The following is a 23,141-nucleotide window of genomic DNA, read 5'->3' as shown; positions in this document are numbered from 1 at the left end:
TTATCTGCTATTGACAGATGGAGGTGAACCCGAGTGTTATGAAGAAGCCATAGAAAGTGAAGATTCGGTGAAGTAGGAGCTAGCCATGAAGGACGAGATGAAGTCCTTGGATAGAAATCAAACTTGGAAACTCAGTTCACTACCAGAAGGCAAGAAGGCTTTACAGAACAAGTGGGTCTACAAAGTTAAAGAGAAACATGACGGCAGCAAAAGGTACAAAGCAAGGTTGGTTGTGAAAAGCTTCCAATAGAAGGAAGGTATCGACTACACTGAGATTTTCTCTTCGGTAGTCAAATATTCAACAATTAGAGTGATTCTGAGTATTGTGGCAGCAGAAAATTTATATTTGGAGCAGTTGGATGTTTCGACTGCATTTCTCCATGGAGAGATTGATGAAGACATCTACATGCAGCAACCTATCGGCTTTGCAGTCCCTGGCAAGGAGAACCTTGTATGTAAGCTAAAGAGAAGTTTGTATGGTTTAAAACAGGCCCCGAGGTTGTGGTACAAAAAGTTCGATGCATTCATGATCAACAATGGTTTTACAAGATGTCAAGAAGATCATTGCTGTTATCTTAAGGTAGTTGATGGTAGTTTTATCATCTTACTCTTGTATGTTGACGACATGTTGATAGCCGGACCGAACCTACAAGAGATTGAAAGATGGAAGAAAGAACTATCAAGGGAGTTTGCAATGAAAGACATGGGTGCAGTAAAACAGATGCTTGGACTGAGGATTGAAAGGGATAGGGTGGCTGGAACACTGAAGCTTTCTCAAGCTAACTACATTGATAAGGTGTTGAATAGATTCAATATGATAGAAGCAGATCCTGTGAATACACCTTTGGCGAGCCACTTCAAACTTTCAAAAGAGCAATCACCCAAGGATAATGAGGAGCTGAAGAAGATGTCAAGGGTACCATATGCTTCAGCCGTAGGCAGCTTGATGTATGCTATGATATGCACGAGACCCGACATTGCACATGCAGTGGGAGCTGTGAGCAGATACATGGCTAATCCGGGTAGACAACATTGGGAGGCTGTCAAGTGGATTCTAAGATATTTGAAAGGTACCAGAAATGTAGGCTTGTGTTATAGAAAAGGCAGTCAAACACTACAAGATTTTGTGGATGCAGACCTAGGAGGTGATACTGACACTAGAAGAAACACCACAGGGTATGTTTATACCATAGGCGGGACAACAGTGAGCTAGTTCTCACAACTGCAAAAGATCGTTGCTCTTTCGACAACTGAGGCAGAACATGTTGCCATTACAGAAGCCAGCAAGGAGATGATTTGGCTGCAGAACCTTCTGAAAGAGCTGGGTAGAGAACAGAACTATAGTGTACTATTCTGCAACAGTCAGAGTGCTATTTACTTAGCTAAGAACCCAATGTTTCATGCGAGAATGAAGCACATACAGCTGAGATATCACTTCATCAGAAAGTTGCTAGAAGATGGCAATTTGTTACTTGAGAAGATTCAAGGAGTAAAGCATTCAGCTGATATGTTGACTAAGACAGTCACTACAGAGAAATTGAGGCGATGCATGGCCTCAAGTGGCCTCCAAAGATAATTGAATGGAGGTGCCGCACAGAGAATATAGATCAAGATATGGAAGTTTGTTTATTTTTAAGATAGATGCACGACTGGATGTATCAGTCTCCAAGTGAGAGAGTTGTTAGGTTGTGGAGCTTGATCCATTCCCTTTTTTCTAGACCCCTATATGCACTATGGTGGTGGAGGATCAAGGGACAAGCCGGAAAGAGTTCGAGAAGATTTAGAGTTGAATCAACAAAGAAAAAATCTTCAGCAAGGTCCGGAGTCGACTCTAGCAGACTTGGAGTCGACTCTGGCACGCAGGTAGACTTGGCACAGCTTTTTGGAGTCGACTCCAGCAGACTTGGAGTCGACTCCCTAGTGTTGGAGTCGACTCGAGAACTCCAAGAGTCGACTCCTACAGGCAGACAGAGAGGCATTTTCTGTAGACTGTTGCCGAGTCGACTCATAGAATTGTGGGAGTCGACTCGAGCACGATTTTCACGCGAGACTGAGTTATGAACCGAGTCCAAGCCAAGGTTTTTTGAGCCCTAATCAAAGTAAGAGATTGGGAGGTATATATAGACTTCTTGAGGGACACGAGAGAGATGTTGCAACCTAGAGAAACCCTAGAACTCATCAACGAGATATTCCAAAAGTAGATCCTTTGTGTGCATCAGGAAGACGACGTGTTGCTCGTCTTGAAAGAGATTGTTTGCTGTGAGAAAGAGAGTTTGTTCTCTTCTCTTGAATCTCTGTAACTTCCTTTGATCATATAGTGAAATATTGATCTGTGCGGCTGTGGACGTAGGAGTAAGAGACTCCGAACCACATAAACTTGAGTGTCTTGTGCGTTTGCTATTGTTTTTGCCGTGTTCCTCTTTCTCCTACTATCATTTATATTCCGCAATCGTAGGGTTGATCCCTAACAAGCCCGACCTCGGTCTACGATCTCTTCGGAGTCCGACTTTAAAGCTTTGGCAAGCTTATTCCGAAAGCCGAGCCCAAGAACTTGGCCAAATTTTTCAGAAGGTAAACCTAAAGGCTTAGCGGGACTTCTTCGGAGTCCGAGCTCAAGAACTTAGCAAATTTTTCTAAAGTTTAAACCCAGAGCCTTGACGCGATCCCTATCAGAGCTAAGCCTAACAACTTAGTAAACGCTACCGAAATGTAAGTCTGTAGATTTAACCGAGCCTGAAGACTCAACTTAAGCAACTAAGGTAAAAGTTTACCTACTATGCAAAAAAAAAAACGAAGGTGAGACAAACACAGATTCAAAAAAAGAAAGTTCTTCATTAACAAAAGCCCAAAGGCTAAGTACAAAATTAAGGTTCGGCCATACAATGATTTCGAAGGCCGATCTCATTTACAAAAAAGAAGAACCAAAAGAAGAAAAAAGACTAAGTCCAAAGGAGTAGTCGCAGCTTCGACGCAGGCCTCGAGGTCGTCCACGACGACCACCTCGGGATTCTCAGCTGAAGCCTTCCCGGGTTCTTCCGCCGGCCCGGCCGCAATCATAGAGGTCTCGGTCGGAACGTCGCCAGCGGCTTCATGGGCGGCATCAGGCACTCCTTCAGGAGCTCCCTCGGCGGAAGCCTCCCGAGCGGCCTCCTCGGCTGCTTCGACCTCATCCCCAGCCGGGCCTTCGAGCCCGCCCTCGTCCTCGTTGAACCTCCCTCCGGGCTGGAGCATACTGAGATCGAACTCAGGGCTGAGCCATTTCAGTTGCCTCCGGAAGTCTTCGAAGCCGCGGATAAGCCCATCCATGGCCTCTTCGTCTAGCAACTCGCGAAACTCTCCCGACTTCCGAAGGAGTTGCACCGCATGTTGAGCTTGCTCCAAGGCCCTCTTCTCCCGAGCCTCGAGCTGCTCAACCTTTAGCTGGGTGCCCCTCGCCTCATGCTGGAGGACAGCGATCGCAGAGCGAGCTTCGGCCAAATGAGCCTCGGCGGCACGCACCTCCGACCTGGCCAGAATATGCACGCCCCGTTCCTCCTCAAGCTCCACAGTCAACGTCCGGAGCTCGGCTTCGCCGGCCTCCACCCTCGCGAGGAGCTCCCTCCGCAAGACCTCAACCTCACCCAGTCTCCTCTCGGCCTCCTCCTGCCCTAGCAGACATGTTCGGGCCTTGTCCCGGTAGTCTGCCGCCACGGAGATCAGCATGCCGACCTCATGAAGATGCTACAAACAAAGCAAATGAAAGAATAAGTCAAGGCCAAAGATCGAATACAGGAGTTAAGGCCGAAAACAAAATTACCCAAATGGCGGAGCAAAAGGTCCCGTCCATAAGACTGTTGAAGTCCGCAGACCGGAACTCGGCCTGATCGGCTGGAAGCAATGCAACCCGGAAGACCAGACGCGCTACTTCGACGTCATGGAGGGCCTAGTCACCCTCAAAGATCGCCCACTCGGGGTAGTGGGGCCTTCTCTCCTGCTGGGTCTCGCCTTCCGAAGGACCTGGAAGACTAGGCCTCGCTGGGCTCGGCGAAGATGAGCTCGAGACCCCTAGGCCGCTTCCCGGCTCGGGGACCGAGCGCCGCAACCGGACGAGCTACGGACTGGGACGCTAAGAGACGGGAGCTGGACAAGCGAGGGCCGCAAAAGTCCCTGCAGAGCTCGAGCCCCCACGACCGATGCTCGGAACCTCCTTTCGAGCAGGTCTGGAGGCCCCGACCCCGAGGGCACTTGCTTCGGCAGCCGCGCCCACCGAAGATTTGGCTTTTTTCCTAGGCTCGGGTAGGGCCCCACCTGCCTCGGCCTCAGCTGCCCTCTTCCTAAATCGGACATAGAGATCCGCGCTGCTGGTCACCATCTTTGGGACGTCTGAAAAGACAAAAGAGAAAAGCCCAGATGTCAGGAAAAAGGAGACAAGAGAAGACGAGAAAGAGTAAAACGAACGAGACAAAAAACAACAACCACCCTTACCTCGGGGAGCGCCGAGCTCAAGCCGATATTGACCAAAGCGACCTCGCTCACGAGATCATTCAGAAGAATATCTTCCTCGAGGCCGTAAAAAGCGTCGAGGATCCCCTGCTCGCTGTCGGAAAGTCTGGAGAGCTTGTTGGCGGTCTTGAGCCGGGCCTGCCCCCACCTGGTGTCAAACCCCCACGCACGCTCGGAGGATAAAAAGAAAAACTTCCCCTTCCACCCGTGAATGGATGTAGGAGCACCCCGGAAGAGTGGCCGACCGCTCCGAAAGGCAAGGTAAAGCCACTCTCCGTCCCTCGGGTTGGACTTCAGCAAGAAGCACCGCCGGAAGACATTGACCGAAGTCGGTATCCCGTGCGCAAAGCAGAGGGACAAAAAATCGACAATGGTCCTCCACGCATTCGGAGCGAGCTGCGCTGGGACAAGCTGGTAAGTCGCCAGGAGCTCGTTCACGAACCCATGTAGGGAAAACCGCAGGCCAGCCCAGAGTGTCTCTACGTACACTCTGATCCGACCTGGGGGAGGCCTCGTTACCCGATCCTCCGACCCTGCGGGTTCAAGGCGAAACCCACATAGAGGGAAAAACCACTCAGCGGCCATTTCTAACTCCTCACTACTCAAAGTGGACCCGACTTCGTCCGGACCATGACCCATCCCAGAAAGAAAATGATAGAAGAAGAAAAGGGGAAAAAAGAGCATAAACCCTCCGAGCGGACGAGGGGCACCTACTGAAATTTCCGCCGAAAATGTCGACGATTCGAAGAAGAGAAACCGAGACGATCGCCTAGAAACGCCTCGGAGTGCCGCCGGAGGAAACTGGAGAACAGGAGAGCAAGGAGAGAAGGAGCAACAATAGCGGCGGCCAAATAAGAGCCCTTAGGGCCAGGATGAGGGTCTATATAGACCTCTCCAATGGCCCGGATTGACAATACAGGATCCCGCCTCCCGTCCAGATCGTGCCACGTTTCGGCCCCGAAGACCGAAGCGGCATATCTGATTCAGATCGACGCTTTGAATACCGAATCAGGGCGGCATCCCATCGGATCGTGGAACCCCATCATGAGCCCACGACGCGAGACCACCTCAAAAGGCAAAAGGGCGTTGCCCCGTCTCTTCTCATTAAGAGTGCCTCGAAACACGCAGGACGCCGAAATAAGTTAAGGCTTCGTGGCCCACACCAAAATACGGTAAAGACAACTACTTCCCACGTCCGAGCTTGCAAACGGCTCGAACTCGGAAGTCGGAAAGTAGTGTTGGGGGAAAAACAAGTCGTCCTGAAATACATGGGCGCATGACCATCACGTGCCTGAAGGCGCCCGACCTGAAGACGCCCGACCTAGAGGCGCCCGACTTTAAGATACTCAGCTGGGCCTAACGACCGGCCGGGCGCTCGACTCCGAGACGCCCGATCCGAGCACTCGACCTCGGCATCCTCAACTTAGGAAGCCCGACCTCACCATCCACCTGCTGCAATCACATCCTCCTGCAGCTTGACTAGGGACCATGCCCTGCTACTGCCGCCAACAATTAATGCGCATGGCCCCTGATAATCTCCGGCTCACTCAACAATTAATGCGTATGGCCCCTGCTGATCTCCGGCTCACTCAACAATTAATGCGCATGGCCCCTGCTGATTTCCAGCTCACTCAACAATCAATGCGCGTACTATCTACGGACCTCAAGCTCTCCATGGCAGACAGTTGAGCTATTCCGCCGCATCCGATCAGCCACGACGACTCACTGACTCCGGCCTGATCTCCCACGACAATGCATTAATTCACACGATCGTGCTCAATCATGACGGTAACCCGTTCGTCCCGTCACATCATAGGTAAATCCTATACCCTTCTATAAAAGATGAACCCTTCCATCTTAGAGGGGGTTGGACTCTGAAACTCCTGAGATATATTTACTCTCCCCCCATACATTTGCCCCCTCTGACTTAGGCATCAGAGGGCCGGCGCCGGAAATCCCGACCACCAGTTTTTTGCAGGTTCTCCGGAGGACGCCGCCCGCCGACGGAACGACATCCGCCTCGCGCCGAAGCTCCTCCTTCTCAGCCGACGGCCGCCTCCGGGTCCAATTTCCAGCAACAAATAGTATTTGAGGAACCATATCATTTTTTCTGCAACAGATCACGAGACCAATTATTTAGGCTTAACCATAGTCAACAATAACCTTTTAAAATCCAAGAATTTAGACCCTAGGAGAGCCGTCTAGGATAGATGAAAGTACATATGGAGCAAGGGCAGCCTTCAAAAGATTTTCAAAGCAAAGATTGGATCCGGTAGTTCTTTCACAAGTCAAGCTAAAGCTTCTACAACTTACACGCATCGCTAACCCACATCAGCTGCTAATATTGACCTACTTTGAAGCCCTCCAATAAGCTATCAGTAAAGCGAAGGCGTATAATGTGACGCGTCAAGATGAACAATTTTTCGTTACTCAAAAGAACAGAGAAAAAATCAGAGTTGTTGATTCACTATTCTTTTCATTGGTTAAAGTTTGAGAGGACCGGTTGGATGACTCAAGCTTTTAAATGATATTTTTTGTGATGAGATGAGCATCCACCGGTCACTTTGAGATTTGTGCTGAGATAAGGTTTGGTGTGCTTTGAGAGCCATGGGGCGGATGGTCAATCGTTGGATTGGCACATAGGAAGGTGAATCCTTCTTTCGTGCGAAAGAAAAACCGCCGGCCCAATGAGACCAAAGGCGCCAGCCGAGACATGGGCCCAGCCGAGGACGACTCGGAATGGAACGGATTACAATGTGGAGGTAACGAGAGCCGTCCCGTAAAGGAAAACGAAACAACCCCTGCCTTGTCAGTCATCCAGCGAGCCAGTCGCCGTCCCATGGTGACGACAGGTGCAGACAGCCATCCACCTCTCTCTCTCTCTCTCTCTCTCTCTCTCTCTCTCTCTGCGTCTTTCAGTCAAATATATTGTTTTTCAGAGACGCAAGCAAAGTGCCGGTCTCCTTTCCACAAATGGGTTGAAGGCAAGGCCACGGGGGAAAAGAGTGTTGAAAAAGAAAACACAGGGCTCTACCGAGTTGCCTTTATATCTCCCCTGTCGCTCATCACTCCTTTTGTTTTCCTTCTTTCCCTTCTTGCTTTTCCACAAATGGTTGAAGGCAAGGCCGCAAGGGGGAAAAGAGTGTTGAAAAAGAGAACACGTACAGGGCTCTACCGAGTTGCCTTTATCTCCCCCGTCACTCATCACTCCTTTTATTTTCCTTCTTTCCCTTCTTGTTTTTCCACAAATGGTTGAAGGCAAGGCCACAGGGGGGGCAAGGAGTGTTGAAAAAGAGAACACGTACAGGGCTCTACCGAGTTGCCTTTATCTCTCCCATCACTTATCACTCCTTTTATTTTCCTTCTTTCCCTTCTTGTTTCATAAGCAATCGCCGGACTGGAGGAACAAGCGAGAAAAAGGAAAAAAAAAGAGGGACGCCTCACGGAAGGGGTGCGCCCGCGGGTGACTTGTGTTCCATTTTATTATCTACGTATGCCATGTGCTACCGCGCGCACCTACTAGTGGACGTATAGCTTAAGAGCAAGGGCTAGCACTCTCTGTCTCGCCGAGGGGACCGCCAGCTGTCTGGCTTCGGGGAGGTGGAGGAATTGCCGCGGCTATGCCATGTTGGTAATTGCCATAAGTAATGTTTAATATAAAACAAATTTACAAAAATCCAACCATGTCGTCAAAACTCCGTGGCCCATGAAGGTTTTTTTTTTTTTTTTTTTTTTTAGGAACGGCATTTAATATAACTCTAACTTGAGTACATCCAGCCATATCAAAAGAAAGCAAAGAATAAAAGGTGGGAGAAATATCTTCTACAGATATTCATATGATCTTTTCGGAATGTCGGACAACAAAGAGGCAACTCAGCCTGCCACACTGACTCTTTTTTTTCTTTGGAAGAGAAAAAAAAAATAAAAAAATAAAAAAAGGCCGCCTCCTTTTTCTCCCTGCATCAATGCATTGTCAGAGCGCTGAGACGGAAATTTGCCGCCCTTTTTCAGGACAACCTTATTTTCTTTTGTTTTCTACCCCTCTTTTATTTCTAATGACACATTTAATGCATGGTAATAATATTTACTATAAAGTAAGGATTAGTTGATCTCTGACAGCATGTTACCAAAACATCACATCGCTCCTCGTGCGGCCAGCTTTTACCAAAGGCGCTTGACAAACGACTGTTTATTCTGAAAATAACGCATGGTGATTTGCCGGTTCCTACTCCGACGAAACGTCAAAAGCCCTTTCCCATTTCAGTTCCAATTTTTTCATTGCTTTTTTTTTTCTCTATTTCGGTTGCAAGGTTTCCAGAGTAGTTAATCGATTCAGCATTCGCAAGCCGCAACCGAGCTAAATTAAAGTGCGTGCCGAAGGATCAATGTCACATGGCATACGAAAAGATCAATTTCAAACATATTTAAAATCTAAATAGTTTAAGAACATCCGTAATTGATATTTGTATAATTGACGAGATATAGATAAAAAAGAACGGTTACAGCTCATCTCCTAATTTCGGAGCCAAATCTCAATGGACCCACACCCTCATCTCTATATAAATAAGGCCAAGAGATCCTAGATATGATATCTCGTAGCTCATCCATCGGCTCATAGAGTTATTCTGCTATTTTTGTATAGGTTAAAGCTCTTTCTTTCCGAGCAGACCTGCCATGCAACTGATTTCAAGCAATATCAGATCTCAAGTCGACTTCAGAGGACCACAACCTTGATGAGCTGATCTCTTAAAGGTTAAAGAGCCAACCTTTCAGATCAAAAAACTGACCTTAATAGTTATTCTCGGATTGATCCAGATACAAAAGGCCAAGTGCTAATCTTCTACTAAAACAGACTCTGAAGAATCCAACCACAGTGGGACGAGAACTCATCCTCAATAAAAGGAGATCCAGGGCAACAAGAATGCAGATCGGATTATTCTACACTACTCTTCTCTTTCCTACTTTTTGTTGTTCCTCCAAAGCTCTATTTAACTTAGGCATCAGATGCCCCTAGCCAAATTAGCTCCGGCAAGCTCTATTGTTCTTCCTTCTTCTTATGGATAGGTTAACCGACACTCTCCAGATCTACACCATCATCGGAGAGGATTTTAGCATCAACAGATTGATATCGTCTATGGGAAGCCAAATATCATCCCACCGCATCCAAGTGCTACAGATCAGACGTATCTCCCAAAGACCTCGACCGCAAAGGCGGAGACAATTTAAGAGTACCTAGAACCTCAAATCTATGAGCCTACATGGTTAGGGGTGAACCCGAAGATCCAAACCCGGCTTCTCCCTAGAGACAACCAGACGTGACCATAACCTCCATCCTAGAAGCCAACAAGGCTAGAGAGCGCACTCGAAGAGCCAAAATCTAGTCCTCCCATGGAGACATCCCAGGATCGGCTAGAACCTTTCCTCTACCAGTAAAGAGCCGGCGAAAAAATCTAGCAAAGCCTAGGTCCAAGCCAACCATAAATACTTGCCTCTCATATCCAACACCTAAAGGACCGTAGTCCATTCCCCCGGCCAGATGGTGCTGAGAATGGGGGACAAATATTTGAGCCGGCCACAAAGGACAGTCTATGACCTCACAAAGGACCTAGTCCAGTACCTCAACCTTAAGAATCCAACCTCAATGTCTGCTAAACAATCACAAATACTTGAGCCTATTTCTAAAGGCACTTCAGCCAAACTCAGTCGGCCCCAATGTCTCCAAGACAACCTGAAACACATGAATGAAAATCAAACACTCAGATATTACAAAAGAAATTAGGTACCGGCAAAAATAGTTCATTTCATTAACATTCAAACATTTGATTATGAAAAAGATCAGCTTAGAAAACTTATTAGACTTCATTACAAAAAAGAAGGTCAAGCTCACCGTGCTGCATGAGGGAGCAAAAAGGAAGAAGACCAACGGCAAACCCAAGAAGATCAAACACAAGGAGAACAAAAATTACAAAGGCCCGAAGGCCTACTCCACGGAACTTGAAAGAGGAAGCTCGACCGTGACATCCTGAGTAGGAAGGGCGGCGGTGTTCTCTTCCTGCTCCTCCTGCTCCTTGGCACCATTCTCACCACCCTCCATGCTAAGGTCGAGGCAGTTGAGTCTGTGTCGAGAAACAGGAGGCAGAGATCCGAGCTGACAACAAAAACTTCAAACCTCACAAATCAAAAAAACATGAAGGACCATAGTCTATTACCAAGGTGTAACAATGTTGGGAATGGGGGGCAAAGGATCGAATCAACCACAAAGGACCACAATGCATTACTTTGGCCTAACTTAGCCGACCCCAGTGTCTGCAAGACTACCGTAAACACATGAGTGAACGAACAGACATCATTACAAAAGAAGGTCAAGCCCGTCATTCTACATGATCGAGCAAGAAGTCAACCCCAATAGCTTTTAGAGCAAGAAGAGCTCAATAGCCTAAACCAGCCAGAGAAGATAGGCCTATAGTTGGCTAACCTGACTACTTCCATCGCTTGAGTCGAAAACTGGCTCGGACTCGAAAGTGATGAGAATGTAATGTGGCCTAAAATCGACCTACGTGTCATTGGTCGGCATGTGGCATGCGGGAAAATTAATTTTAAACAAATTTGAATTGTAGGTGGGTTAAGAAGACCTACAATTGCTCTGCACAATTAAAAGGATCCAAATAAGAATGGTTATAACTCGTTCGCTGATCTTGGAGCTCTTCTATAAATAGGGTTAGAGGGTCATAGGTACCATATCTTATAGCTCATCAATCGGCACATATTATCATTCTGCTCATATTCTTTGTAGGTTGGGACTCTTCTTCTTCGAGCAAACCTACCATGCAACCAACCTTAGAGAATCAGAATCTCGATAAACTGACCTCCTACATATCGATGAGCTAACATCGTACTATCGATGAGCTGACTTTCTGCAGATCGAAGAACTGATCTCTCGTATGATAATGAGCAAACATTTCATAGATCAATGAGCTGACTTCTGGTATGTCGATGAGCCGATCTCTAAAGTCGATGAGCAAACCTTAACTGTTATTCTCGAAACTAATATATTTACAGAAAGTCAAGAGATAATCTTTTTTTTTTTTCGAACTCGAGGAGTTGGACGCCAACGATATGAGAACTTCTCCTCTGTAAAAGAAGACTCGGGACACTAAAAATATAGATTAAATTATTTGATACTGCTCTTTTATTTTCTTTCTTTCTATTGTTCCTCTAAAATCTTCTCCAATTTAGAGATTGGAGGCCCTCCAATCGAATTAGCTCCGACCAACTCTGTTGTTTTTATTTTTATATGCAGGTTAATGGACCTCCATCACCCTGCCCATGTTGCTTGGGGCAGGGGCTCTCCGCACGGCGGCAGCATGAAGTCTCTCTCGTAATTATATGCCATCCTTTTTTGACTGCATTTGCCGTGAACTGACTTTAATTCGAAAGGACCGAGGATAGCGATGCAGCATCCTCCCAAATCAACGTTATTTCCCGAGACAAAACGATGAATCCACCCTTCCAACCTTTCCTCCATGGCAGCTCGGGATTTCGGTCCCTCTTTCTCTCCTCTTCGAGTTCTGAGTTCCTCTCTCTCTCTCTCTCTCTCTCTCTCTCTCTCTCTCTCTGCCCTGGCCCGGGCGATTTACATCATTCTATTATGAATATATTAAAAACGAAAGAAAAAAAAATCATAAGGCAAGATGTCCCGAAATTCTGAGTCCCCTCAGATCTACCATTTTAAGGACAGATGATGCCGAACAATTTCCCTTTTCAATTATTACCTTTAAATATCAGCTATATCAATCTGCTAATACCCCGCATCCCAATTATTATTATCATGGACATTGGATTGCTTGGTCAACAAATAGGAACCAAATCCCACTTTGTCATATTCTCCTCACACCCTGCTGAGTCATAAATGATACAACACGAGATCGAACTTATTAAGCTCGGGTGACAAAGACCGAGTATAACTGCTCACTGATATTGGTAAACAGAAAGTGCAAAAAAAAGAAAATTCGAGCAAGCTAACCATCCAAAAAGTACCGATTCTTCAATTCTCACCTCTACCCAGCTCTCTTTCTCTCTCTCATAGAGCAATGATGGGAGATGTCCCGTTTACAAGTGGCATAGACGAAGGTTTCATTTGGGGTAGTAGGTGACTAAAAGCACAAACAATGGGAAGGCCATTTTAGCGGCAGAGAAGGGGGATTTAAATGGATCAGCCGGTCGGTGGTGATGGAGAATATTATGTCTCCGGTGGGTTTCGTCTGGGAGTAGAACCTGTTTTACCATCTGTGGTGAGAATCCTGATGATGCTGCAGCTGTGGCGGCGAACAAATACTACCGCGATTACTCCAATTCGACTGTCTCTGCTGCTGCTGCTGCTGCTGCTCGCCACGTATAGCCAAATAAAGACCCCCTCCTCCAGTCCTCGCTCCGAAGCTGCTGTTGCTGTTGCGGTTGCCGTTGCTGTCCAGAAACTGCATCATTGAAAAACAAAGCAGCAGGTAAGATAAGACTCCACGATTAAACCCAATTAGACAGCAGGTCAGCTGCAGTTGCGGGAGCTATGCACTTGATGATAACCAGCAGAATTGAACTGCTGAGGAATGATCCGGAAAGTGGCGGGCACAGCATCTCCATTCCTCCTTGCTTGAGAGTATTTGTACATCTCGCAGGGTAGACCTGGGAACTGCTTGTAGGCATTATCGAGAGGGAAATTGATCCTGGTGGCTGCTGCTTCTGCTCGCTTAAACTTGCCATCAGGCTAGCACCCAAAAAGTAAAAACACCCGAGAGCCTATTAAAATCACTCCGGATGAAAAATTTAACGCTTCTAAAAAGAAAAGAAAAGCAAAGCAAAAAAAAAAAAAAAAACTCGAATAGAAGAAGAAGTGTTTCAAGCATTTACCTCAGGCCTGGTGCTTGGCATGCTAGCCCTCCAGCCCGGCTCGAAGGCCACAGGAACACGCTGATCCGCCCCCCCCTGGCTATCATCAGCCATCAGCTCGAGGCCGCCACTCCTTTTCGAGCTCGAATTCCCCAGGCTCAGATCCAGATCATGGTCGCTGCGGCCGGCTGCAGCATCCACAAATTCATAAACATGCTTCCGGGACGGAGACAGAGCAAGCCGACGAGCGATGCGATTATGGCCATTAAATATGCAGCAAGCGCATAGCAAGAACCTACCTGCAGCACCGAGCTCATCGGCATAGAGGCTCGGATCAAAGTTGGTCGCCGCATCCTTTCCATTACACTTGATTGCGGCTTTATCATAAGCCCTGAAAGACCAAACGGTACAAGTTCAGCACCCTGGTATTTTCTAGCTAGAATTTCCAGAGGGTGCGACGGCAAGCATCGCGATCGAGCTTGGTGCGGTGGCAATACCTTGCAGCCTCCTCTTCGGTGTCGAAGAGGCCCAAATACACGTACCTGTTTCCCAGACACAGCAACCGATATAAGTCAGACCATAGAAACCACAAGACTTGCTGCCAACAAAAGCAGAGAGACGGATATGGAATGCAGCATCATACTTTTTCCCCAGGAACTGACCCATTCTGGCCTCCCATCTTCCACACTTGTGCAGGGTGACGCCTCGGTATTTTGAGCTCCCTCTGGGGTATCCAGTGCTCTGGCGACGAAGTATATGAACAAATTCCTCCTTTGTGAGATTGCTCGCCTGCCAACAACCATCCATGATGGCCATTTATACTAATATTGCCGTGCGGAAAACAGGGCAGCACAACAACTTAATTTGTTTTTCTTCTTTCATTTTTGAAGAAGAAAAAAAACAAAAAACAGAGAGAGGATTGGACAACATCACCATCCTGTCCCACTCTCACCTGTTTCATGTCCTCCTCATAGTCCTCCAGATTGAAATTTATATCAGCGTCTACCCCGCGGAACTTGATGGCCGCTCGGTCGTATGCTCTGCAAAGATATTTTCAGAAACTTGGTGCTCGAACTCTTGAATAGGAGAGTGAGTATATAGAATGAATAAACAACTCTAAACAAACTGACGAATCGATGGATTGCTTAGGGGAGGAGGGAACAGAGGAAGTTACCGAGCCGCAGCATGGGCAGTGTCGAATCCACCTACAAAATCACAACCGGTTGCATTCATTAATCAGCAATTTCAAGATGCTATTTCGTGGCATGAAGTCGGCAAAGAAAACAAACAATACCCATTTCCGATCCAAAGGAACAGAAACTCGATTTCTTTACCAAAACTTTGTACAAAATCCATAAGACATGATGCTTACCTAAATAGACTTGCTTTCCACAGTCCCTGCACACGAATGGAGAAGAATAAATTGACATGATCGCTTGCGGAGCCGTGAAAAAAGCAATGAAAGAAAAACTAAAAAGAAAAGGAAAAGAAAACCCCAAATACGAATCAAATTCCAAGTTTATTTTCCTTTCGCCGCTTGCAAGAAAGGCAAGGGAAGGGGAAGAGGGTAGCATGGACGGCGCACCAGATGTGGGATTCCCAGCGGCCGGTCCTCCGGTAGAATGTGACCCCTCGGTACTGCGAGCTCCTGGACCTGGGTCCCCTCCGGCTCTTCTTCATCGGCCGCGACGCGCCCATAGCCTTCCCGGCGGCGGCCGTCTCCGACGACTGGCAGAACTTGACCCCAACCCAATGAGCCCGCAGCAGCGGACCCTCCGCCCGGCCGCTCCCCCTCCCGCCCGCTTCCTCCGCCGGGAAGAACTGGTGGGTCACGATGGCGGGTTCGCTCTCGCCGGAGCAGCGGCCGTCGCCGCCGACCGAGAACCCGAATATCCTCCGGCATCCGTCCCCATCGGCCTCGTCGGAGGCCTCGGCGACGAGGGCGGAGGAGCTGGAGTCGTCGTTGTCGGCAGTGGAGGGGGACTCCGGCCCCTTCCCCTTGTCGTCGGTGGCGGCGTTCTTCGGGGAGGAGGTCTCCGCCTCGTCCTCCTTGTCGGAGGGGAAGGCCGCGTCCCTCCTCATCGGATCCGGCGAGTCGTTGAGGTCCCACATCCTCTTTCTCCTCCTGCTATTCTTGTTGCGAAGATCCTTCTTTTAGCCTCCTACGCCTTCTAAAAAAACGTTTCTTGCAGAGGCCTTCGTAATCTGTTCCTCCACCGAGAAGCCCAAGCAGAAACAAAGCTAGATCTCTTCCCTCCCTTTTCCTCTCAGTAACTCTTCTTCCTAGAAAGGGAGGCACCCTCTCTCGTCACTCTGTCTGGCTCCTCTTCTCCCACTTCTCACCCCCTCCGTTCCTCTCTTTCTCTATTCCTCTATTCCTCCTGTAATTTTTAGTTCTCCCCCTCCGCTCTTTCCTTCAGGCCTTAGCTTCCATCTTCCGAAATCCAAAACCTAGCACGGAGCCTGTGGCAAAAAAGCTCTCAGATGGGAGAGAGATCGTGTCGGAAAGGGAACCACGCTCCGTGCCGCCCGACGATTGGGATGCGAGGAAGCAGCGGCAGCAGAAATCATATCTATGTATTTATGGATTCTACTCGGCCGCATATACAAATATAAAATAAAGAAAACCGGATATATATAATCCAATTATCGTGTATGAGAATAAAATAATACGGGAGAAACCTCGACCGTCTCCTCTGCGGTTCGGATGACAACAAGAATTAAGTTGGCTCTGGCACGTTTGATTCGCACTCTCCGCATCCATCCACATATTACATGTTATTCTTTCCATTTGATTTAAAAAAATTAAAAAAATAAAAATCTATATCCTATTGATAGAGCTGTTTGTCATTTTTGGGATAGAAAAATAAATAAACGAAAAAATAAAAAAAAAAAGTATATCCCTTTCTTTCCTCCCCAATCCCACGTTAACCAAATCGAAAAAGCATTATCCATGTGCCGCCCAAACCAACCATGGGAAAGAGACGGCTCATCTTCCCGGCCCCAGGCTTTATTAGAACTTCTGCTGCCCCTTCCTCAAGGGCCGTCTTATTCTTGTTGGAGTCGCTCGGCATAGTGCTTTTCCTCGGCTCCCCTGAACAAACCCCAAGCATGACACTACGCCATGCTTGTCCTTCACCTGTACGCTTCTATATATATATATATATATAAGTAGGGAGAGGTTTTAATACTGTACCCATCTTAGTACCTAATTAATATATACCGTGCCATGCTTTGCACGCCACTTCCCGGTGCCCCGATCGAGCAGCGTCCCGTGCTGGCCGTAGGAGGTGTTTTGTTGGTATTTTCGGGCCGCTGCTTTCCAAGTACCTAAAACATCTAGCACGACGCTTAAAGGGCAAATTGATGGCAACTTGTCCTTGCAGGCTGTTGTTTAATGAAACAGTAAGGACAATCTAGGCATTTTATGAACTAATAACTTCCACAGAAAGCTTTACTCTCGTACAAAGATGGTTAAAATAATTCAAAGATAAGCCGTTGCTGCAAGCAAAATGGATTAACTTTCCAATAAAAGCATCTTCTTGTTGGAAGCAAAATGGCCAACGATATAATAATGACAACTTGGCATTTACATCTTTATGGAGTGGATCGCCATACAATTAATGAAACACTTGTCATGGGGACCTTTACGGCGTATCCATTCTCTACCGTCCATGTCATCTTTTTCTCATAATTTACAGCATGTAACTATAGAAATCTCTACCATATGGATCCCCCAATCAAGACCCAAGGACCTAACTTTTGCGTAAGTTAATCAACATTAAGACGGAGGAAAACTCTGATGAATGATAAGAGTAACAAATTCAAATTTATCTGTCATTTTTTGAGAAAATAGATTGTATATAAACCCGTCCTCTTACGGAAATATGCAAGTCATGGATTTCAACTCAAGTAGCTGCAGTCACTGTGGACGTTCTTCCTTTTTCCATGTGCACTTAAAACCCGCTAATTTTCAGCTGTTCCATATTAGATCTTCTCTTTCTCTTTCCCTCTTTTTTTTTTTTTGTCGGAAACACCATGATTTTTGGATCGATTGACTAGTTGGAGCTAGCGTGGAGAAGGAAAGACCTACCTAGAAGGTTAAAACCAGTCATTCGAAGAAACATGACGGAGGGGTCTACCATATTACCACTGCCCCATGCCAAAATAACAGAGGAGGAGAACGAGGCTTCGGTTCGCCCTATCACAATAGAGGAGATTAGGGAGGCCATGTGGTCCTTAGGGAAGGATAGGGCTCCGGGACTTGACAGCTTCCTCCCGGTTTTCTTGAGGAGATATTGGTCGATCATTGGTCAGGATGTGGTGGAGGCGATATAGCAGTTTTTTAGCTCGGCAGTTCTTTAGGCAAATTGGAAGAGGACATTTGTCACTTTGATTCCGAAAAGGGTGGACGCCTCCGAACCGGCTCATTATCGGCCGATCAGCTTATACACTACCCTGTACAAAGCTACGACGAAGGTTCTGGTTGCGAGGCTGCGCGGAGTTCTACCCAGACTTATCAGTCCGGAGCAAGGTGCTTTCATAAAAAGGCGAAGTATTACAGACAATATTCTTATTGTCCATAAGTTTATGCATGATCTTCGGAAGGCCCCGAGTCGGAGGAGCTTGATGAGTGAGTATCAAGTTAGATATGGAAAGGGCCAATGACAGGATGCGGTGGGATTTTCTGCACAGTGCACTGGTGAGCTTTGGTTTCCATGAGTAGTGGATTATTTGGGTCATGGGGTGTGTATGCTCTCTATCTTTTGCTATTCTGATGAATGGCTCACCAATACAGTTTTTTGAGTCAACGATTGCTCTTCGGCAGGGTTGTCCACTATCCCTGTTACTTTTTATTCTCTATTCAGATGCGTTATGCAAGGCTCTTCGGCAGACGGCAGAGCAACAAATCCTAGAGGTATATAGTCCGACGGTAGGGGAGTGTCAGATCTCGCACCTATTATTCGCCGATGATTGTTTGTTATTGGCACGAGCGACTCATCAGGCCGCAAGGGTGATTCGGGATATCTTGAATGATTATTATTCAGCTTCTGGTCAGTTAGTAAACAGGGGTAAGTCTGCCATTTGTTTCAGCCCGAGGACCCAGCCTCAGGACTTCCATCACAGAGATTCTGGGGGTGGGTGAGCAGGATGGCACGATGAGGTACCTTGGAGTTTCCATTACAGGCTGGCGTCTTCGGCGTAGTGATTGCTCCGAGGTTGAGCTAAATATTAGACGAAGATTGGAGGGGTGGCGGGTGGATGCTCTATCCATGATGGGGTGCATCATCTTGGTGCAGTCGATTTTAAGTTCGATTCCGATGTTCTTGCTGGCGAGTATACAGGTACCTGTGTCCCTATTGAGGTCTATGGAGCAGTTGTTCCAAAATTTTTTGTGGGGCAGACGAGATGGTAGGAGGGCATTCTCTGTCAGCCACTCAGACATGGTGGGTTGGGGATCCTGTCACTGCGGGTGAGGCGTGAGGTCCTTGCAACGAGACATGCTGCTAGGTTTATCTTGAAGCCGGACAGTTTGTGGAGCGTCCTGATGAGGGCGAAGTATGGTGCCTACTCGTCCAGAGTGGAGCTGCGAGCTGGACGTCATTGTTCTTGCATTTGGCAGGAGATCTGTTCTTCCGCCTAGGTGGTGGCACCAGCGATCAGGTGGATGGTGGGCGATAGGCAATCCATTGACGTTCTGGAGGATAGGTGGCTGGCGGAGAAACTACTGTGTAGGATGCCGACGATAGTTGACTCTGCGAGATTGGCTGATCTCAGAGTCTGTGACATCATGGTTCCTGGTGGAGGCCGATGGGACGAGGTTTTGATTCGTGAGGCTTTTGGGGCACAGCTGGCGGAGAGGGTACTTGCTATTCCGATACCTCAAGGCGGATAGGATAGACTAGTTTGGGCAGCGACTGGGTCAGCCAGGGTGAGGCTGGCTGACATCCAGGTTGTGGTGAAAGGTGAGATGGCCAGGCATTGTGAGAGGAGTTGGATCTGGAGAATGCGGGTTCACCCGCGAGTGGCACTTTTCATCCGGAACGTGATCTGGGACTGCTTGCTGACTAGGAGCATGTTGGCTAAAAGAGGGGTCAGGATCTCTCCATTGTGTGTGGACTGCCCCGATTCAGTGGAGACTGTCAATTATGTTTTGTTTGAGTGCCCACGGGCTGTCCAGGTGTGGAGGAGGGCATCAGTTCCCCTTCCTGAATCTGGTTTTGCAATAGGAGACTTTCTCCGGCAGGTGAGGTCCGCCGTTCAATTACCGAGCACCATTGGGTGGGGTATTACTGCTGTCTACTTAGCTTATCAGATTTGGTTGGACAGGACCACCAGAGTGTTTGAGGGCAGGAGCGCCTCCTTGAGGGCTGTTGTTGAGCGGGCTCTCCATCAAGCTGTAGAGGTCATTGAGTCGACTGCACTGGATTCACCGTTGATAGCTAGGAACATCTGGGACCCCCCTTCGCTTCCATAGCGCCCAGGTTTGTTCTCGTCTCTTAAGAGCCTCCACCTGGCTATTTTAAGGTGAATTTCGATTGGAGCCTGCTCGCCAGTAGAGATTGGACAGGTGTGGCATTTGTCATCAGAGACCACAGTGCCAAACTGATTGTTGTGGGGAAACATCGTTCCACTGAGGCCTCGACATTTGGGGCAGAGCTCAAGGCTGCCTGGGAGGGGCTATCTCATGTGCGACATGCGATGGAGGTTGACAGAATCATTCTGGAGGGCGATTATATTGTTTTGATTGATCGCCTTCAGTCGAAGAGACGGGAGGAGGTGGAGCATCTGCTACTGTACGACATGCACCGGATGATACGGGAGTGTCGGACCATCCAAGTCAAGCACGTCCTTCGGAAGGCGAACTAAGTTGCTGATTGGATCGCCTCCTTCGCTGCTCAGCATTCCGGAGAGTTCCTATGGACCGAGCTCTCTAGCTTCTCTCCTATGCTTTGAATATATCCGCCCTCTCCTCTTGCACAGTAATTATTATCAATCGATGAATCTAACAAAATGGATGATTGAAAAGAAGAACATCTTAGCTTGGATATGTTGCTGTGCAGTGGGCTGTCGCGGGTGGTTACTCAATAGGAGGGCAGTTGAGAGAAATGCTGGGCGGCGTTATCGCAAAAGAGCAAGAACAGCAGAAAAAGGAAGTTGTGTCCAGAAAAGTCCGACCCAAGAGTACGGGAGAGGGCCGCGTTTGCCCAAAGGACGGGACCAATCGCCCGCCCTCCTCGCATTGAATGCCAATAACCTGCATGCAATAAAGCGTTGCCCTTCTATTTGCCTATCCGCCTGTAACAAGAGAGAAAGGGAGACCAGAGAGAGCTGGTGGCGGAGACTATGCCTGGGGGTTGGTGGCACTAGCTCGGGCCAGCCCAAGCCCCACCACGGAACTTGCCCACCTCGTGCCGTGCCCTAGTGGTGCCAAAACTTCCAATAACGGAGGCGGGACGAGGGTCGAACCCCTTGGCCATATATCCCAGCAATCAGCACGCAGAAATCCTACCACCACCACCTAGCCTAGGGGCCGTGTCTCCCTGCATTGCACGATCCATCGACCATCATACATGTCCTTCGTTCGAGGTTTGGTGTCCTTTCTGCTTCACGTCCTCTCGACTCTCCTTCTCTCTGTTATTTATATTTGTTTGCTTTTAATCAAAGAAATGCAGCTAGGTTAGGAGATCCGGTCTATGGCCTCCAGTGGAGAGATATATCAGAGAGCTGCATGCCAGCCCGGCCGGTTGTTGTGCCTATTGTACGTATGCACGAGGAACAGGATGGCAAGATATCATCCATCCTTCCACGACACCAACCAGCGGGAGATAATAAAAATTAATGTTTCTGAAGGAAAATTGCTTTGCTTTAAAATAAATAAATAAACAAGTGGTCGGTTGGTTCATGCGAATCGATGTCCTAGAAAACAATATAGGGAATGGTAGGAAGAAAATCCTCCACCACGATCAGCAAACAGGATCAGATTTCAAAAGAAAAAGAGAGAGAGAGAGAGAGAGCTGCACTCGTGGGCGACGCCAATCAATGGCCAAAAAAAGGTCCGCAGAGGGACGTTCCTGTCAATTTACGGCAGCTGCCGCCCTCGTACGATCATAACATTTCGGCCATAATATATAATTATGGGATATGGGAAGCAAAGGATAAGACATGCGAGGGAGGCCTGATATGATGCGAATGGTCGGGTGATAGAAATCATGGTCCTTCCCTGAAATGGTGGGGAGGGACACTGCCAGCCAGCAAGCAAGCACGGCCCATCCAGGGGATCCGAGGGGAGGGAGAGATAATTCTTCGCAATAATTCGCTTCGCCCGGGATAGCTAGTAGGATTCCTCCCCTCCCCTTCCCTCCCCTCCCCTCCCCTCCTTCCAAAGGCCTCGTCAAAGATCCGGGGAGATTCGCCCGGGAGGGGGAACCATGATTGGCTCGACTGGCCCCCTCCAGCCCCTGCTCCAGCTACCATTAATGGTTACTCTTCTTTTCCTCATCTTGACTCCTCGATGCTGTCGTTTTATCTAACTATTCATCAAAATTTTATATACATCTATATGTCTTAGTATATATCATAAACATTATTTCTTTAGCGTTTGATTGATTGATTGATTGATTTGTTTGTGCCGGCCGACCGACCATGGCCTGAGTTCGTTGGTGGCGGGCGACGTCACGTTTAGCTCCTGTAGCCACTCGAACAGGGGGGAGACAGAAAGAAAGAGAAGAAAAAAAGAAAGAAAAAAAACAATGTGCCAGCCGAGTGCCTGTTAGTAAACTCAAACCTCTGACATTTAATGTATTTGTAGGAGTGCCTGCCAAACTAACTATTTCTATTTAAATCTTCTTTGTTTGTGCGTGGCAATACATCGACCCTCCCTCCTAATAATCATGGATGGACGTTCCACATATCCTTTGGAGTTTGGACCCCCTCTAATCAGCCCTCTCGAAGACCTCGTGGAGAGAGAGAGAGGTCTTTTTATTCCTTGGGCTGCAGCTTTCTTTTTTATTCTTTTTTTTCTTAATAAAATAATCTACTCTACCAAAAGGACATTAATCTGAGTTCTTTCACCATTTGACCATCATGAGGAGGCATAAGAACCAGGTTAGGGTGCCGAAGTTGAGTTGCAATGGTCTATCTGAGGGCCAGAAGTAATCGAGAGTCAACTTCTTCATTTTTTTCAAACTAAGATTGACGAATGACGATGGGACAGGTTCTAACATCATTTCCCCCTCCCCACCAAAGGCTTTCAACTCAGGAAAATGCAAACCTAGCGAGGCCAGTGACTAATGAGGAAATAACAAAAGCTCTAAAATTGATACCAAGTGATAAAGCTCCTCTCCAGGTCCAAATAGTTTTCTCCCTTTGTTCTTCAAACGATACTAGCTTATTATTCAAAGGGAGGTTTGTTTTGCCGTGGGGCAATTGTTTTCCCCTAGCTCAATGCCCGAATCTGGGAAAAGCATGATCATCGCCTTACTTCTCAGGAGATCCAACCTAATCAACCTGTTGACCACCACATTGTATAAGACTGTCACCAAAATTATGGTTGCTAGAATGCAGTCAATTCCGAGTTCTTTGATTGGCCCTAACCAAGGTACTTCTGTCACAGATAGGGGCATTATAGATAACACGCTACTAGCTCGAAAATTCATACATGACCTCTTGGGCCCCTGCGGGAAGAAGTCTCGTGGTCACCAAAATTTGATCTGCTCTGAAGCAGTTCGGCTTTCATGATGGATGGATGGATCAGCTGGGCTGGGGGATGTATC

The 23,141-nt window shown here is 47.7% G+C and overlaps 2 protein-coding genes across 3 annotated transcripts; one reads left to right on the top strand and one right to left on the bottom strand.

Annotated features, from left to right (window-relative positions):
- Positions 1-12,340: 12,340 nt before the first annotated feature.
- LOC103713763 (floral homeotic protein APETALA 2-like) lies at positions 12,341-16,118 on the bottom strand. Of its 2 annotated transcripts, none has more exons than XM_008800784.6 (10): positions 14,951-16,118; positions 14,738-14,763; positions 14,540-14,570; positions 14,318-14,405; positions 14,009-14,154; positions 13,863-13,907; positions 13,665-13,756; positions 13,387-13,553; positions 13,052-13,243; positions 12,341-12,956 (listed from the first exon to the last, which is right to left on the bottom strand). In XM_008800784.6, the coding sequence occupies exons 1-10, from the start codon at positions 15,475-15,477 to the stop codon at positions 12,762-12,764; spliced, it is 1,509 nt and encodes a 502-aa protein (XP_008799006.3). In that variant the 5' UTR covers positions 15,478-16,118; the 3' UTR covers positions 12,341-12,761. The 2 variants fall into 2 exon arrangements, with proteins under 2 accessions (XP_008799006.3, XP_038978952.2); XM_039123024.2 differs by having other exon boundaries at positions 12,414-12,956; positions 13,063-13,243; positions 14,951-15,973.
- Positions 16,119-19,336: 3,218 nt separating this feature from the next.
- Positions 19,337-20,235, top strand: LOC148699564 (uncharacterized). Its single transcript, XM_088714179.1, has 2 exons — positions 19,337-19,771; positions 19,894-20,235. The coding sequence occupies exons 1-2, from the start codon at positions 19,337-19,339 to the stop codon at positions 20,233-20,235; spliced, it is 777 nt and encodes a 258-aa protein (XP_088570305.1).
- Positions 20,236-23,141: the final 2,906 nt, after the last annotated feature.

This window comes from Phoenix dactylifera, chromosome 18 (assembly GCF_051530095.1).
Source record: "Phoenix dactylifera cultivar Ajwa chromosome 18, Ajwa_hap1_PhDact_Kaust_v1.1, whole genome shotgun sequence".
NCBI classification, from domain to species: Eukaryota; Viridiplantae; Streptophyta; class Magnoliopsida; order Arecales; family Arecaceae; genus Phoenix; species Phoenix dactylifera.
Note: the sequence above shows the minus strand (reverse complement) of the source record. Positions and strands in the feature narration are given on the sequence as shown.